This window comes from Astatotilapia calliptera, chromosome 3 (assembly GCF_964374335.1).
Source record: "Astatotilapia calliptera chromosome 3, fAstCal68.1, whole genome shotgun sequence".
NCBI lineage: Eukaryota > Metazoa > Chordata > Actinopteri > Cichliformes > Cichlidae > Astatotilapia > Astatotilapia calliptera.
The window spans coordinates 67,228,229-67,244,522 of NC_137424.1; the positions used below are offsets into that span (position 1 = coordinate 67,228,229).

General features: G+C 39.8%; 2 protein-coding genes and 1 long non-coding RNA gene across 4 annotated transcripts in view; 2 read left to right on the plus strand and 1 right to left on the minus strand.

Annotated features, from left to right (window-relative positions):
* LOC113014824 (uncharacterized) overlaps nucleotides 1-14,952 on the plus strand; it is an 84,016-nt gene extending 69,064 nt beyond the window's left edge. The window contains exon 3 of the mRNA XM_080298883.1: nucleotides 13,169-14,952. Within this exon, the coding sequence (XP_080155009.1) occupies nucleotides 13,169-13,380 (212 nt within the window). The 3' untranslated portion in view covers nucleotides 13,381-14,952. The remainder of the gene's footprint in view (nucleotides 1-13,168) is intronic.
* On the minus strand, nucleotides 107-10,800 carry LOC113019534 (uncharacterized). 2 transcript variants are annotated; one of them, XM_026163287.2, is made up of 5 exons: nucleotides 10,011-10,800; nucleotides 7,857-7,881; nucleotides 4,323-4,492; nucleotides 4,056-4,191; nucleotides 107-1,056 (listed from the first exon to the last, which is right to left on the minus strand). In XM_026163287.2, the coding sequence occupies exons 1-5, from the start codon at nucleotides 10,484-10,486 to the stop codon at nucleotides 307-309; spliced, it is 1,557 nt and encodes a 518-aa protein (XP_026019072.2). In that variant the 5' UTR covers nucleotides 10,487-10,800; the 3' UTR covers nucleotides 107-306. The 2 variants fall into 2 exon arrangements, with proteins under 2 accessions (XP_026019072.2, XP_026019070.2); XM_026163285.2 differs by lacking the exons at nucleotides 7,857-7,881; nucleotides 10,011-10,800 and adding an exon at nucleotides 6,628-7,224.
* LOC113019562 (uncharacterized) lies at nucleotides 10,799-11,649 on the plus strand. Its single transcript, XR_003272048.2, has 2 exons — nucleotides 10,799-11,209; nucleotides 11,328-11,649. It is a non-coding gene; the product is annotated as an uncharacterized LOC113019562 (long non-coding RNA).
* Nucleotides 14,953-16,294: the final 1,342 nt, after the last annotated feature.

Sequence of the window (16,294 nt, forward strand, 5' to 3'; positions counted from 1 at the left end):
CAAGTTAATACTGCAAACATACAACATCTAAATGTCTGTGAATGACTGAGAACCAGTCACCCAGGTCATTGTAGTCAAAGGAGCTTTCAAAGAAAAGCGTCTGGACTTCTTTAAGTTTCTACATTTAATGAATTTTTAAAAAACATTTTACTGTTGTGTGAAATCAATAAACTCTTATTTTAGCAACGGTATAAAAAACATTAAAACACTGAATGTTTTCAGAACTTATTTACATAGTAAGTATTTCAAGCTCCATGTCTAGCATAAGTTACTTGCACTGGTGTCTTGGGACAACTTCATCTCGTCTCACTTAACCCGTTTTTGAACTAATGCTGTGTTCTGGTAATTTGACAGCATACATGCTACTGCAAACAGTTGGTTGATATTGTAAACAGGTGACATGGTGATGATGCCATCAAAAAGTTTGTTCTGTTTGATCCTCCTAATGACTCGCTCCACATGCAGCTTGAGTCTGACTGTGGCCTGCATCTCCTTAACCTGGTTCTTCTTCTTCTTCTGCTTAGATACAAAAGGGGGGCGGTACACTTTGCATTTACAACCATCTGTGATCAGGAAGCCCTTATCCACCATCACTGCCATGTCTTCAGTAAACTTCTCAGCAATGCCTGATTGTTTGAATAGTTCCTTGTCAGTAACCGAACCTGCGTACAGATCAGAGATGAATGTGACTGGACCATGTGGAGCTATGCCAACCAGGGCTTTCATCGTGCAGTGGGATTTGTACGAAGAGTACGTTTCACTCTGGAGAAGTGGTGAGGATGGTGTCTGACACCTCAGCTCTGTACAGTCAAGGATCACCTGGGTGTCTGAGAAACCTTTGAATTCCTTAGGGAGGTAAGCTTGCACTTCTGCACGTGTAAGCCAGATGCACTGAGACCCCAGTGCAGTGGCAAGAAAACTTGTCCATGTTGCAATGATGCTGCTCACTGTGGACTGGTGTATGTTGAATCGATGAGCCAGGTCCCTCTCCTTCAGACCAACAGACAGGAAAACCAGGAAAAGAAAAAACTCGTCGACTGGCTGGAGCAGCTGCCTCTGAAAGGTTGAAACAAAAGGGAAAAGGTTACTCCTTAATCTATGAACTAGTACGATCATGCTTTTCTTGGCTAAATGTTTTGTAAGATAAGACAGGATAGACCCTTATTAGTCCCACATGTGGGAAATTTGTTGAGTTACAGCAGAAAGTGGCAAAAATTCAGAAAAACAATGGGATAGGATAAGAATAAGACACTGTGTACAATAGAATAAAATGCTACGCTGTCAATGTAATTGGTTGTTGTAATGGTTATGCATATCATATCGTACATTTTTAATTTTTCTACAAAATAGTTGTTTTTATTATCTTTATATACACACTGCAAATGTGTTCATATGAGTTGGCACTCCATCTCTTGAAGGTCAAAAGCGAAGTTCAACGTGACTGTCTGGACTGATTATTGTAGGAATGATGTAGAGTGCAGAGGGTTGCTTGCAACACGCTCACACACACATGATTACAGGGATATTCTCTGGTTCAGAGGGCCAAATAATATGTCTGCAAGTAGCAGTGGGACAGAATTAAATAATCAAGAAATAATCAAAACTAGGCGGGGAGGTGTTTTTCTTTTCTCTCTTACAGAGGAGAGAGCAGATACCAGAGGAGGTCACAAATGTACAAGGAGATTCGCAGGGAGACAGCAGGACTGCCATCTCTGTGTGAGAGCACGATAGCCATGACAATCTTTGTTATTGTCTCACTATATAAAGTTGTGGAGGGTTATCCTTTTTGTGAACCAGATGCTTGATCTCACATAGAGGTCCACAGCGCTGTGTAAACTTGTAATTTGAATTGCTAACACAAATTAAATCTTTTTAAATGACAGAACGTTCTCCTGAAATTCCTTCTGAACACACACACAACAGTACCATGGAGTATGGAGCCCCGCAAGGAACATGGGGGGAAAAAAAAAAAAAATTAAGATTAACTTTTGCAAGATCTCGCAAAAGTAACTCGGGATCTCTCAAAAGTAGGTAGCATTTGAAGGCCAAGTTGGCGTATCCTTCGTGACCCAACCTATCCGAGAACTCATACCAGCCAATCAGTTTCCAACAATGGCAGCAGCTACTTAGTTTTAATATGACTCTTTCTGGGTCACAAAATAAACTTTTAAGATATTTTCAGACGTGAATGTAGCTGTGTAAACTTCAAGTATCTGCTCAGTTTATCAAGACATCACATATTTGCAAAAGTGATAATTTTTTTGTTTTTGAAGATGTCTGTTACCCACCAGCTGAAAGCTAACAGCAGGTCGAGGCCCACTACAGCCGGGGGGAACACCGCACTCCAGGCACATCATGCCTCGACCTCCTAGTCGGCTTTGAGCTGGCGGCCCTCCGAAGGATGCTGCCAAAACATTTGCCAGATCTCGCAAAAGTTCATCTTTATTTTTTTTCTCCCATGTCATGAACACAACAGAACGATGGGGAAAACAGGTTCTGTAATACACAGATTTAAGTATGCAAAGTAGGGCTGGGCCATATTATACCGTTCACGATAATACCGGTATAATGTTAGGCAACGATAGGAAAATGAAATATCGCGATAGAATGGGAGTAAAACGCGCATGCGCAGTGCCTTTGTTTTCATACGCACATGGCCGGTCGTTGAGTGAAACAGATGAACCAGAATTGGTTTGTAAAAATGGTGCAACTTCAGTGATGTGGAACTGGTTTGGTGTTTGTCCGTCAGATACACAACAAAGCACATTTTTTTTGCAGAACATGCAAGCGGCCATCGTTATTGTCGTATTTGTCGGACTAAGATGCTCTTAAATCTGGGAGTAATCTGGGTCCTAAACTCCGTATATTTCAGGTCAAACAACACTGCAGCATCACTTAGAGTTAAAAACTGTCTAAATTCTTTCATCTTTAATAAAACGATCAGCATTGCTGCTTTACCAGGTGTAACTATAAAGTTTAACTTCCAGGCATCCATGAAAACAAAAGTTATTACATTTAACGGAGTTAGAAGTTAGCAAGAAGCTAGCGGAAGTTAGCTCGCTAGTTTCGCTAGTTACCTAAGCATGATATTGCATGTTCTGACTGAGAGATTTCTGAAAAAAAATCAAACGTACAGCTCTGCTATCACTTCCAACATAAATGAAGACAGGAAACTAAACAGCAGTGACGTTTGTAGGGTTACTGAAGTTGGGCTAGCTGGTATATAATGATGTGCTACGTGATCGCTAGCGACACAGCTATGTTAGCATAACATAAGCAGTGAAGCTGGAGGACGAACACTAACACTTTTCCACTTATAAAAGTTAATGTGAAGGTTCTTCATGGTTAGAGACAAATGCAATCGCATGGCAGGATGCTGTAAACGGACCAAACTTCAGTCAGGAGAACAACTGAGATAATCCATCCACACTACGAGGTTAGTTATTAATATACTGCAACAACATGGGAATAGAGCAGCTGCAGAGAATTCAACATTAATGAATCAATGTTACAGAAGTGGAGGAAGCAAGAAGAGTGAGTTTAATAAAGTTTGATTTATCTGACTGCTTTGTTTCGCTTAATGTGCCTTATAATCCTGTGCAGCTTATGGTCCGAAAAATGTGTACTGCACACTGCAGTTTAATGTTGCAAAGCACCTCTTTTTAACTTCAGTGGATATTATACATGGTTATGCTCAGGATATGTCAGCCCATTTCTACTGGAAATGCCTTTTGGTTAAACTTTCAGCAAGGAATTTGCATTTGCACTGTTACATTTATAAAGCTTTAATGTACATAAAAACCAGCTTCTTGTTTAAGTGAAAATAAATGGAAGGTTGTCTTTTTGCACTAGTAATGTTGTGGAGTTGTATTTTGTCTCGCATCAATTATATCGTCGGTTATATCGTTATCGCAAATTTTCAAATATATATCGTGATAAATATTTTTGGCCATATCGCCCTGCTCTAATGCAAAGGATGCTGAGCCCTTTAGGATCTACATAAACACAATGCCATCGCACCTCTAGTTCCAACTACCAACAAAGCCATAGCCTACCGTTTGTGTGCGTGCAGGTGTCAACACTTCTTCGTCCGTGTTGGCAGCTGACTTGGCTCTTGAAGCCCGGATCATTTTATAGATGCAAGGCTCAATCAAAACCCAGAATGCCACCAAATGATCATAGCTTGGAAATCTATTCACAAGAGAGAAAAACATCGTGTCAATCATTAATTAACATCACTCATGAAACATACAGTCAGCAGATAAAAAGTCAATATCTATGTTGTTTTCATGAAGACTGGAAACACTTGAACTTCGATGTACCTGGTATAGAATTGGATGTCAGTGTCAGAGCCAGCAAACCGCTGTAACCCAAACTCTCGCTGGACACGTAACGCCTGTATTTCCTTCCTCAGACTCTCCACGTCTTTGGACAGGTCTTCTGCTGATGGCTCAGGGACTGAGCAGTAGTCATGATCTCTTGTAACGCTGTGCTGTTGAGAGATATTTTCAGGCAAGAATGTAGCTATATGAACTTCAAATAGCTGCTTGATTTATCAAGACGTCACATATTTGCAAAAGTACTCTGATGTTTTCTGAGACATCTGTTACCCACCAGCAATAGCTGACCGGGAGGTCAAGGATCACTACAGCAGGTGAGATGAGTGAAATCCCAGCATATCATTTTTAAACCACCCGTGGTCTTTTGCTACTCAGGTTAAACATGATATTTAAGTCTCTTAGGCAACTTCTAAATTTTAATGTTGGGTTTAATTTAGTGTTTTATTTGTTCCTGAGTCAGTTTGGCTGAGATTAAAGTTCAGCTTCATAACTGGACAGTTTTATTTAACACTGAAATCTTACTTAGAGAGCTGTGATTGTATTTTGAACTACACCCGTCATATCCCCTGATGTAAAATGTTCTGTTTTTGTTTAAACAGCTGACTCTGAATTAAATACACTAAAAACTCAAGAGGAATCATTTTCACTGGGAGCAAAAGCAGCATGCTAATGCATGGAGATCCTGACTGCTCCAGTCAGCAGATTATATATTAAATACTTGATTATATTTTGATTATATTATAAATACTTATATTTATAGGCTTACTACAGAGGAGCTGTCGGTTATATTAATGGCAGTCGCGTTCTGGCGGATGGTTGAAAAGTGTTCACTCTTACTTGTTCTCTGAACTCTACATAAAGAGGGACGTTTGACAGTTTTGAATGTGATGGGAGGTGCCAGCACCGCTGTTCTTTCACCTTTTTCTAAACAGGAAAGTAAACTAACTTTTTCTCTTTTTTCTATTCAAGTTTGATATTCTTAATATTTTGAATTCTTTATTTTTAATGCTACGCACATGTTTATCCTTTGTGTCGTTGAATGTTAAAGGTCTCAGGGATAACGTTAAAAGAAAAGCAATGTTTATGTTTATCAAAGGGCTAAAAGCTAATTGCACCTTACTACAAGAAACTCATTCAAGTGACGCTGATGCCACCTTCTGGTCAAATGAGTGGGGTGAAAAATCCTCTTCGGCCACTGATCCAACCACTCTGCTGGAGTAGCTCTCTGTTTCTACCAATGTCCAGGGAAGGTCGTGACTTTTCAGGCTGATGATTCAGGACACTGGCTGGTAGTTTTATTGAATATTGATGGTTCATTTGTGATTCTAGTAAATGTTTATGTCTAGATCTGTGGTTGGGCTCGATATGTTATAGATATGTTTCACATGTTTCTATCTCAGCAGCCCCGTTGACAGATCACAGTATTATTATTCTTAAACACCAATTTAAAGGAAAGGCATACAATAATAAATTTTTAAGGACAATTTTCCCTTCACAACTAAAAAGAAAAAAATGGTTAGAGACTATTATTTGAAGTTTTTGACTAAATATCTTTCTTTTTCAAGTCCACCTAAAGCAAAAGAAAATCACTTTAAAATTATAAATGCCATATATCTGTCCAATGACTATCTTCACAAGAAATTAAATATAGATACGAACGCATGCACTTTCTGTAATACTGATATTGAAACTACTGCATCTTTTTTTTATTCATGTGAAAGTTCCAGATCTTTTTGGGATGATTTTCTGTACTGGTTAACCTCTAAAAACATTGACTGCCCTTCTCTAACCTGACAAGTAATTAGATTTGTATTAAAAACCGAAAAAAAACCCCAAAACTTATTTATAGTAGCAAAATTTTTCATTCACAAATGTCGCTTCATGAAAATTACTCCGATTTTTGTTGGCTTTAAAAATGAAGTCCTGCTGTGGAAGGCTTCATTAGACAAGTGTAACTTAAAGCTCACACCTTACTTGAATTTTTGATGCAGCTTTTCAATTGATGTAGCTAGATTTCTATGTGCCTACTTTTGTATGATAGGTCACCTTACTGTACTTTTATGCTGCTTTATGGTATTTCTGTCCTATAATATTCTTTAAATGTTCTTTGTTTGACGACTGCTTTGTTCTTAACCACTTATAACTGTATATAACTTTTTGTTGACATGTAAAATAAGCGCTGTATTGTAATTTTTTGACAATAAAGGGAAAAATTGTACTGCTACATCGGACTTATCTCAGTCTGGGTTGATGCATCAGTTTCACTTGAAGAACACTGAACACTCACGGATACTTTAGTAGCTTCAGCTGCTTCATTGCTTGTCTCCTCCATAACTGACACGGTGTCTGATTGGTCACCATCATCCACGAACATGTTGGCTACTGTAGAAGCGGGTTGTTGTTTACAACCATCCCGGAAACTGTTTAGCATCTCTGGTCTTATGCGTTTCTTAGCGCGGTTTTTACTCGCTTTTCCCAGACCCGTGGTCTCCTCATAGCGAAAAATTGTCGGGACTGCATTTGATTTTAGTCTTCGCTTATAACCAGAAGCACCTGTGAGCTCTTTTATCAACCGTGGTCGACTAAATGCCTCAAACGCATCAGGGCTAAAGTGGCTAGAGCACAGCCGCGGGTCTTTGGGGAGTTGTACTCGACCGCAAACATCTTCCCATTGCTTTCTTCTTGTTTTCTCATGAGGAAAGCTGTGCAGACTTACATCTGTTCCTTTGTTGAGCTTCGACTGGAAATTACAACCGAAAGCTGCACAATGCGGCATAGTAGTTCCTCTCCTGCAACAACAGGTTAGCTGAACGAAAGCGCCTGCCCACAACCAATATACATCATCGTCCCAGAATGCATTGCGTGAACAAAAACATGGCCGCTCCCAAGGCTTCAAAATAGTTTTAAACAACAAAGATTTAATGGATAACGAGAACATTTTAGTTATTTTCAACAATGTTTATGTAGTGGAGATAATTTGTAACATATTTAGAGTAACTTGACATAATAGTCGGGATTCCTTTTAAGAACAAAGAAGGAAAAACTGTGAAAGAAATCCTGTTTCTGACCAGAGCTTTCCTCCTGACGCTCAGACGACCACATTTTATTCATACCTGATTTCACTTCAAGCTTCTCTTTCTTTTGATTTATGTAACACAGTACACACAGAGGCCAGCCAAGTGAAATTAACAGTGTGTTGTGACCACATGGGGTAATTGGGATTATTATTATTTTTTGTATTATGTTTAGTTGTTGTCCCTGTGGTTTTCCCTTTAGTTTTTAAAATGGTTTTCTCAGTGTCTCTATAGGCTCGGCTGTCTCTCATTTGGGGAGTTTGTTGAGTTATGATATGATTTTGCTAAGCATTATTTTTGAAGGAGTTCTGTTCAGCTGACCTCTTTTATGGGTCCACTTATTTCTTAAAATAGCTTATTTTTCGGTGATTGTGTATATTGACATTATTTTTGTCATTTTGGGGGTATTGCAAAAGCCACATTTTATAAATTACACCCGTACCTGTGCACCCTTGGCTTCAGGGTCCCTGAAAAGTAAGAAAAAAAAGTAAGAAAAAACAAAACAAAATCCCATGTCACATTAATCTTTTGTTCTTTTTGTGACTGGACATTCAAAGGTGTCTCACATAACAAGAAAAATAACAATGATAAAACTTTCAGATACTTCACCTTGTTTTCTTAACAAGTTGAATGTTTTAAGTCATGTTAATTTATAAATTTGTTAGTTTCAACAAATCTCTAATATTAACCTCACTTTAACCTTTAACGGCTCTAATAGACTGTGTGTGCGCCTTGGCATTTGCTACTTCCAGTGGGGAAACTCCCGTAGAGCACTTCGTTTCCGGTGTGATATTCGTGCCTTGTTTATGGTCAAACTTTCCAAAACAAGTTAACCCAATGGATGAATCATGCGGCGATTTACATATCTCGGCCCCCTAGACACAGTCTGTTTGACCTGCTCCCCTCAGGCAGGAGGCTCCGGTCCATTCGCACCAGAACCTCTCGCCATAAGAACAGTTTCTTCCCCTCTGCTGTTGGACACATGAACAATAACCTTATGACTGTTCCCACCCCTAACACATGACCCTACGCTGTGTTGACTGCATCATTCCATGTTTGGCACTGATCACCACCTGCACTCATGCGTATATATCATGTATATATCTATCTACGTAGCACTTTTAATTCTTATTCTTACTTTTATTTTTTTCATGTCTATTTAAGCGCAATTTATGACAGTATGTTTGCACTGAAGCACCGCAGCAATTTCCTAATGTTGTAAACCTGATCAACATTTGGCAATAAAACCCTTTCTGATTCTGATTTACATATCTCGAGATGTCTTGGGCATTTACCATTTATATATCTGTAGATGATGTTCATCGACTTGAACTCGATTATTCTACACCAAGAGCAGAACAATTAAAACCATATATTGGATTTGTGAAATGTTTAAATAAAGGTTCATTTAATACATTTTCATGCATCTGGACCACAGTAGAACAGATCTCATACTACGGTCCAATTTTGCTTTATTAGCCGTTCTTGCAACTTTAAACTTTGTGGGGGTTTTTCAGTTGTTCTCACTTCCAGCTACTTTACATCTGACCTGCATCCTGTGTAGATACCTTCATAGAGAGGACATTAAGTTAAACTCCTCTGAGATATTAAATTACACATTGTGCGACAGTAGGGGGCCCTGCATTGTTTAGCGTTTTTTTGTTTTTGTTTTTTTTGCATTAATGCAATTAATTAAATCTATGAATGAGATCCTTGGAAATTGGTCATAAAACTTGTGCAGAAAGCAAAGAAACACAAGATTAATCCAGGTTAAAAAAGCAGTACAGAGAGGGGGGAAAGCAGTGGCCAGGATTATAAGAGAATATGCATTTGCTGTTTTGGTCAGTATTTTAATATATAGTCAAAGTTAGCAGCCCTTTTGCTTTATATTATCTGCTCTTGATGGATTTAAGCTGTATTCCCTGGACCAGAGATCTGAGGTGACTTCAATCAACAGCTGATGGTTTGTGTTATTGTTGATAGTTAATATCGTCAACTAATAGGGTTCATTTGCTTCAATAAAGTGTATTTCATGTAATCAAATGCTTTTCGTCTGCTTTAAGGTGATCAGAATTTGACATTTGAGATGCTGTATCATTTAAAGCAAGTTCAAAGAAAGTGCTGAAACCTGTCTTTATTGAAGTTTCACAAATCACAGAAAGTTTTCATAAAATCGTTGTTTTGTTGTGCTTTTGTTCTGCTATCAGTGTGGAATAATCAAGTACAGGTTTGAAATGTCAGGGTTGTGTAGTTTTTGCTCTGCAGCAGATCAAACATGCTTTATCCATTTCCCTAATCGGAAGTTACAAAGGCAAACCAACTTCAGCCTCGTATTAAAATGCACATTTGTGTGGTAATGTTATAAAGCTGTTGTGAAATCTGTTTATGTTGTCCTAGTAAGGCTACCATGAGGGCAGCCACTAGAGGTCGCTAGAAGACCGGTGTGTATATGTGTTTTCCAGAAATTGATGTAGCCACGTACACTGCTGCTTCAATTCAATTAAAAAGCGGTTCGTGCTTGAGAACCCTGCGTCTTATTGCCTCCGAACATGACAAAAGCCATGGGTCACTAGTTGAAAACTTGAGGATTTCTTACCTTGTATAGTCCCGACTGTCATCAGCTGATGTGGCAAATCGCTGCAGTCCCTGAGTCGACTGATAAGACCCGAGCTGCAGCCTGAGCTCGTCGAGCTCCCCTGATATGGTTTCATATTTAACGCGATGTTCCAAAACTCCAGGTCGCTCTGTCTTTTTCGAAAAATTATTCCAGTGGAATAACGACGGGACAACTTTGGGCTGAAGACAGCGCTTCCCAGAGGAAGACACGAAGATGTCTCCAGTCTCGAAATGCCGACTACACACTCTAGAGCTGGTGGTAACAATGAAGCCGTGCCTTCTGATTTTCATCAGCCATTGTGCGCGCAATTCAGGATCCTTGGGAAAGCAGTGGAAACTTAACATCTTGTTGAACCTCCCCCCAGCAGTGCACAGCGGGACACAGCAGTGGTGGGTGTTCCCGCCTTCTGCTCTTTGTAGCTTAACGCGATCTTTCCGTTTTCGTGTTTTGGACATGATTTTGGTGTCTATCTTCTTCGCAGTAGCGACAGATCGCAATATAAAGCTGCCGGAAATGTACAACTCTACATCCGGTCTTAAAACAGGAAGTTAGCGTTTTCTCGTTCACAGGGTCATTTCCTTTCCTCACCGATCTCCCTGCACCGAGCAGCAACAGGAAAAAACAAACCCTGCGCAGTCCTACAAAGCTAGCTTTAGTTCTTCGTTGTATTTCAGGTTTACTGGAGGCATTTTAATCGACCAAAGCGAGCGCGTGGAACACCTGGGTCCCTCCACGGACGGCGGGAGATTAATGGAGAGGTAAGTTTACACTGTTTGTCGAGATCAGCGCGGAAGCTTCCAAGAAAACATGAATCCGTGACATCTGGTTAAAAACGGAATTGTAAACTGACTGATGGTTTCCACACAGCCTACAGCAGATCTACTGCTCTAAAGAAAACAATCTCCCTTTGGTTGTGGTCACTAAATGACTAAATGGCCAAAGGCAAACAGGCGACCACGTGTCGTGTTCTCCACATACACAGAATATTATTATGAGCCTCTTTTCTTTTTCTTCACACATAAATCTTCCTGTCGCCTGGAGATCTTTTCCTAAAAGTCTTTGAGGTTTCAGAGCTGAGACATGAAGCTGTTGTTCCTGTTCTGGTGAGAACAGGTGGGTGTGTTCTGCCAGTCAGTTTGAGGTGGGAGGAGGGGGATCATCCTCCCTACCCTTTTTACGTGAGTACCCAGAGAGCTGGTGGCTTAAATGACTTGGATGTTAACAGAGAGCGTCTGTCCTGATAGCCGGTGTCTTTGGACCTTGGATTTATATTTTCATTGTGCCATCTGCACACAGACAGCCCGACTATGTTGCAGTTGTGTTGTAGTACAGTCCTCTACATGCTGCTGCTGGTCTGTGTTCTGGTCAGTGCATATGAAGGTAAGCTGTGTAGCTGCATGCTTGTTGTAATGTATGGAGTAGTTTGGGTGCATTTCTCTAAGGGATGGTCATGTGTCATATGTGCTTAGATTTGAGTGATATGGGAGCAAATTCCAGATGTTATAGTTTCAGATTTCATATCCATTAAAAATTAAATTGACTTCTAGACCAGGCATAAAGACAATATGAGCCCTCAGTGAGAATTTCAGGCAAGAAAAAGTAAATGAAGTTCAAGTTTCCTTAAATGGGACTGTGCTGTTTATCAAAACTTCTGTCAGCTTATTATTATTATTATTAAGTAGTTAAAAACATTGGCACAATTTCTGGAGATTCTGGCTGTGAAACAAAAAGAACAGTGCTGATGTGAACTCAAGGAAACTTCCCCCCTTTTCCCCAGAGAGAGAGAGGAGAGGAGACCGCAGCAAAGAACTGCTGCTCTGCTGCAAATACAGCAGCCGCACAGAACTTAGGGGGGTATGACTGTTCAACAGGAAGGGACACGAACACAAAACTGTAGCCTGACAAATTTGACCACAGAGCAAAAAAAAAAACCCAAAACACTGTCTCACAACACGATCACTGTTGAGAATTTTTTCACTGTGCTGTGATAACTACTGTGAATCTGGAATTTTAAATATTATAAATATATATTTACACCATGTGTGTTCAAGTTTTGACACACTCAGAGTGAAACAGATCACCTGTTAGCTCATCCTGCACATGCACTCTTACAACCTGTTGAAGACAAACTATTGATCAACTCTGGCCTGTTTCTATTTTCATACTGATCCTTTTAAATAATGTCTACATTTTTGTGTTCTGGTTCAAATGCATGTAAGCTTTTGTGACCTGTAACTTACTAATAAAGATAAAAGATGTTTGTTTGTTTGTTTGTTTTTTAAGTGAGATAAAACAATTCTGCATCATCATCTTTTATTGAGCAGACACCCGTGTTTATTGTGATGAATGGCGTGTGTATTGAGTTGACAAGTGGCATCTAGGGAAAGAGTCACCTTGTAATTTATATCACAAAACCGCACTGTGTTAAATTTCAGCATGCTGTGTGAGCTGTACTGCCTGTGGCTCTGCAGGAATCAGTGGTTTCTGCTCCAGAAGTGAGCGATGCTGTCGATGTTGTTAACTTCTCATTTTGTTTCCTCTTTTTCAGACATAAACACCACAGCTGGACAGAATGTTATTCTGCCATGTCAAGCTCCAAACTACAACATCATAGTTGCAGATTGGAGCAGAGCTGACCTGGGATCAGAATATGTCCTTTTGTACAGGGATGATCTGTTTGTTCCAGACAACCAGCATCCATCTTTTAAGAACCGGGTGGATCTGCAGGACAGACAGATGAAGGATGGAGACGTGTCTCTGATTCTGAAGGATGTGACGATTAATGATAGTGGAACATACGAGTGTCGTGTCCTCCAGAGAGGAAACAACCGTGGGAAAAGAGCTGTGTTGAAGAACAACCCCATCAACATCATCAACCTGAGTGTTGTTGATCCTCCAGGTGAGTGAGTAGAGTTGAGTGTGTGTGTGATCAGAGGTGAAGCTGCTTCCTGGTTGTTGATGTTTGTTTCTAAAGATGTTGTTGATGAGACTTTGTAGAAAGCAGCTGGTCTGAGTGATGTGATCAGAGTGCAGTAGATAATGTCTGACAGCAGTTTGAAGAGGAAATGGATTCTGTTCTGTTCTTCACTCATCACCTACCTGACAGCTGACACCTCACACCTGTTTCTCACCTGCAGGTCAGACAGGAGGACACACAGAGGATGGAGGGAAGGAGGATGGAGGGAAGGAGGACAGAGTCAATAGAGGACGTCCTGGTCTGTCAGCTTTTGGTGTGTTTTGTGTTCTTATAGCTGCTTTTGCGATCTCTGGAAAATTGAAAAACAAGAATTCCTCACTTGCTCCGCCTGAACAACAGCATGTCATGGCATCCCTGCAGATTCAGCTTTAAATATGACCACAACAAAGCGTTTCATTATTGCTACATAAGGGCTCTCATACAGGACATCAGTTTCAGTCACGTGTCTCTGAAAGTTGCTCTGACTAAATGAACATGTGAATTTTGTCAGATTCTGTTACTGTGTAATCTCAGAGGTTAAACTGAGGTCCAGAAGTGTCTGATGTGGTTGTAGAGCACTCTGAGAGAACATACAATTATGTTACATGATTTATTTATTGGACACAGAAGCACTGATTATTTTTCTCTGCTGTTATGAAGTGTTTAATGTTAAAGGTGAAATCAGAAGTTTCCACCTTTAAGATTGTGTGATCCTCTGATTACTCTGAAGTGCTGAGCTAAGCCATGCTGTGGTTTTACTCTGTGAAAGGGAAAGTTTGTTAACTCATGTTCGTGTTTTGAAAGTATTTGAAGGTATCCTGTAACCCGAGCTGTCAGACTCATGCAGATTAATGCTGAGAGTAAAATTGCTTCTTGCATGGATGTGACCATCTTTTATGTCATACCTTTCTTTCATCTTTCTCAGTCAATCTGGGCCCTTATTTTTCCTCTGCTGGTCCTGTCTTCTGCGGCGTGCCTCAAGGATCTGTCCTTGGTCCCCTGCTCTTCTCACTGTATATGCTTCTCTTTGAGAAGTACAACATCATTGTTATGCCAGTGACATACAGATCTATTTTGAATTAACTGATGATCATTCCATGTCTGTGCACTGTTTTTGTGAGTGTATGTGTGAGGTCAAAGATCGGCTCTCTGGTAACTCCCTTAGCTTAAATAACAGGAAAACCAAAATGACAGTAATATCCCTCGCGGCCAACTCCGTGACGCCTTTGGTTCCTTGTTAGTGACCTAGGTGTGTTTTTTGGATAGCTCATTTAAATTTGACAAACAAGTGTCTTCTGTTGTCAAATTCTGCTTCCATCAATTGCGTCTTATTTGCAAGGCCAGACATTATGTCCCTCATAGGGACCTGGAGGGGCCTTTGTGACATCTAGGTTGGATTACTGCAACTCCCTTTACTTTGGTCTTAACTCTACTCTTCTCCATAGACTGCAGATTGTTCAGAATGCGGCGGCTCGTCTCCTTACTGGTACCGGGCAGTGTGTCTCTATTACCCCCATCCTTGCTGACCTGCATTGGCTTCCCGTTAAGTATCGCATTCAATTCAAAATCCTGCTGCTCACCTTTAGAACTATTAACAATATAGCGCCAAGTTACCTCAATGAACTACGTAGATCATACACCCCTGCTAGGGTACTAAGATCATCTTCCCAGTCACTTTTGTACCGTCGAGATCCCGACTGAAGACTAGAGGTGACCACATGTTTACCTTGGCTGCACCCGATTTGTGGAATAACGGGGAGGTTTTATTTTTTTAAATTTTAAATATTATTTATTTTGTTTTGGTGTTTTTAACGGCATCAACCTGCGAGCATGTTTGGTACTTTTCCATGGCCTTCATCTGTCTCTATTATTATATCTGACCCTCTTGTATGTTCAGCACTTTGGCATACCCCTGGTTGTTAAATGTGCTATATCAATAAAGTTTGTTGTTGCTGTTGTAATAAATGTTGAGCTAACGTTCATTAGTTTTTGTGCTAACAGGAGCCAAATGAACTTCCCTCAGTGGATAACCAGACGTCTTATAGTAAACTGGTCTACATTTGCATTTGTGACATTTGACTTGATAAACTGACGCTGTCAGAAGTTTTGAATGTGTTTAATTTTTAAGGTCAGTTTTAGCGCTGATACATTAACATATGTTTAGTCTAAATTGAATTCTTGTCTTCTTGCTGTAATGGAGCTGAACAAGCGTTAAAGAACAAACACACAAATGGAAACAATCATTCACAGAGAAATCGGTGAGGACAGTCTGATGTGTATCACTTCATATCTGATAAAAGCTTTTAAATCAGGCATCTTATCAGGTATTTGTGAGTTTTCAACAATAAATAAAGATTTTGACAGTAAACTTTATTTTTAGGACAAGAAAGGCAACCACAGCCTGACCCAGGTTTACTTATCTGCTTATTTTATCAGTGGAGACTGAACATGTGGCTGTTTCACTGTTAAAAGTCTACAAATCTAGAAGAGGGCGCCACCATCCATAAACATTACCTTTATTATTATGTCTATAGCATTACCATATTATCTTATATTAGAATAAATTTTAAACCAAAGGCTGGACTGTGATCACTGAAGTGGGACTTTTATTGTTCATAAACGTTCTCAGTAGATTGTTTGTGCTCAATTTCAAGTTAGGTTTTTCACACCTAATTTGAGTGTGTAGTTTTCATTATCTATAGTAAACTTCACAAGTACATCCTAAATGTAAACATGATATTGAAAGGCTGCTTTGGTGATCTTTCTCACACTGAAACTGTAAAACAGGCACTCTGAAGCAAAGCTGTTCGAATTTTGTTTCAGTGCCGACAGACAAACCAGAGTTTCCTGTAGCATAATTATTTCACTGATATGAAAACAGGAGCAGCAGGACAGACACGTCTCAGTAGTATAACCTTGTTGTTATTCACGACATATAATTAACTTTGGTCCACATGACAGTTTCAGTCATGTGACCTTGAATTTCACTCTTCACAGTGGAGGATTGTGAGCTCAGAGCTAACCGGGAGCTTGGTCTTCTGGTGCACTGAAGATAATAACAAGGACAGAGGAGGCAAGGAGAGAAGAGACAAGGAAACATACTTTTTAGTTATTGTTGCAGATTCTTGTTATTGTCTGTGTTGCTTTATTTATTCAAAACCGAAATCATCAAAACACAGTGACTCTTATGAACATTAAAGAGCTGATCTGAAATTTATTCTGTGCACTTTTCTGCAGAGCCTGATTTTACGATGAGAACAGGCGGCAGGTGGAGAACAGCAGGTGAGCGTAGTGGAGTTTTTAGCAA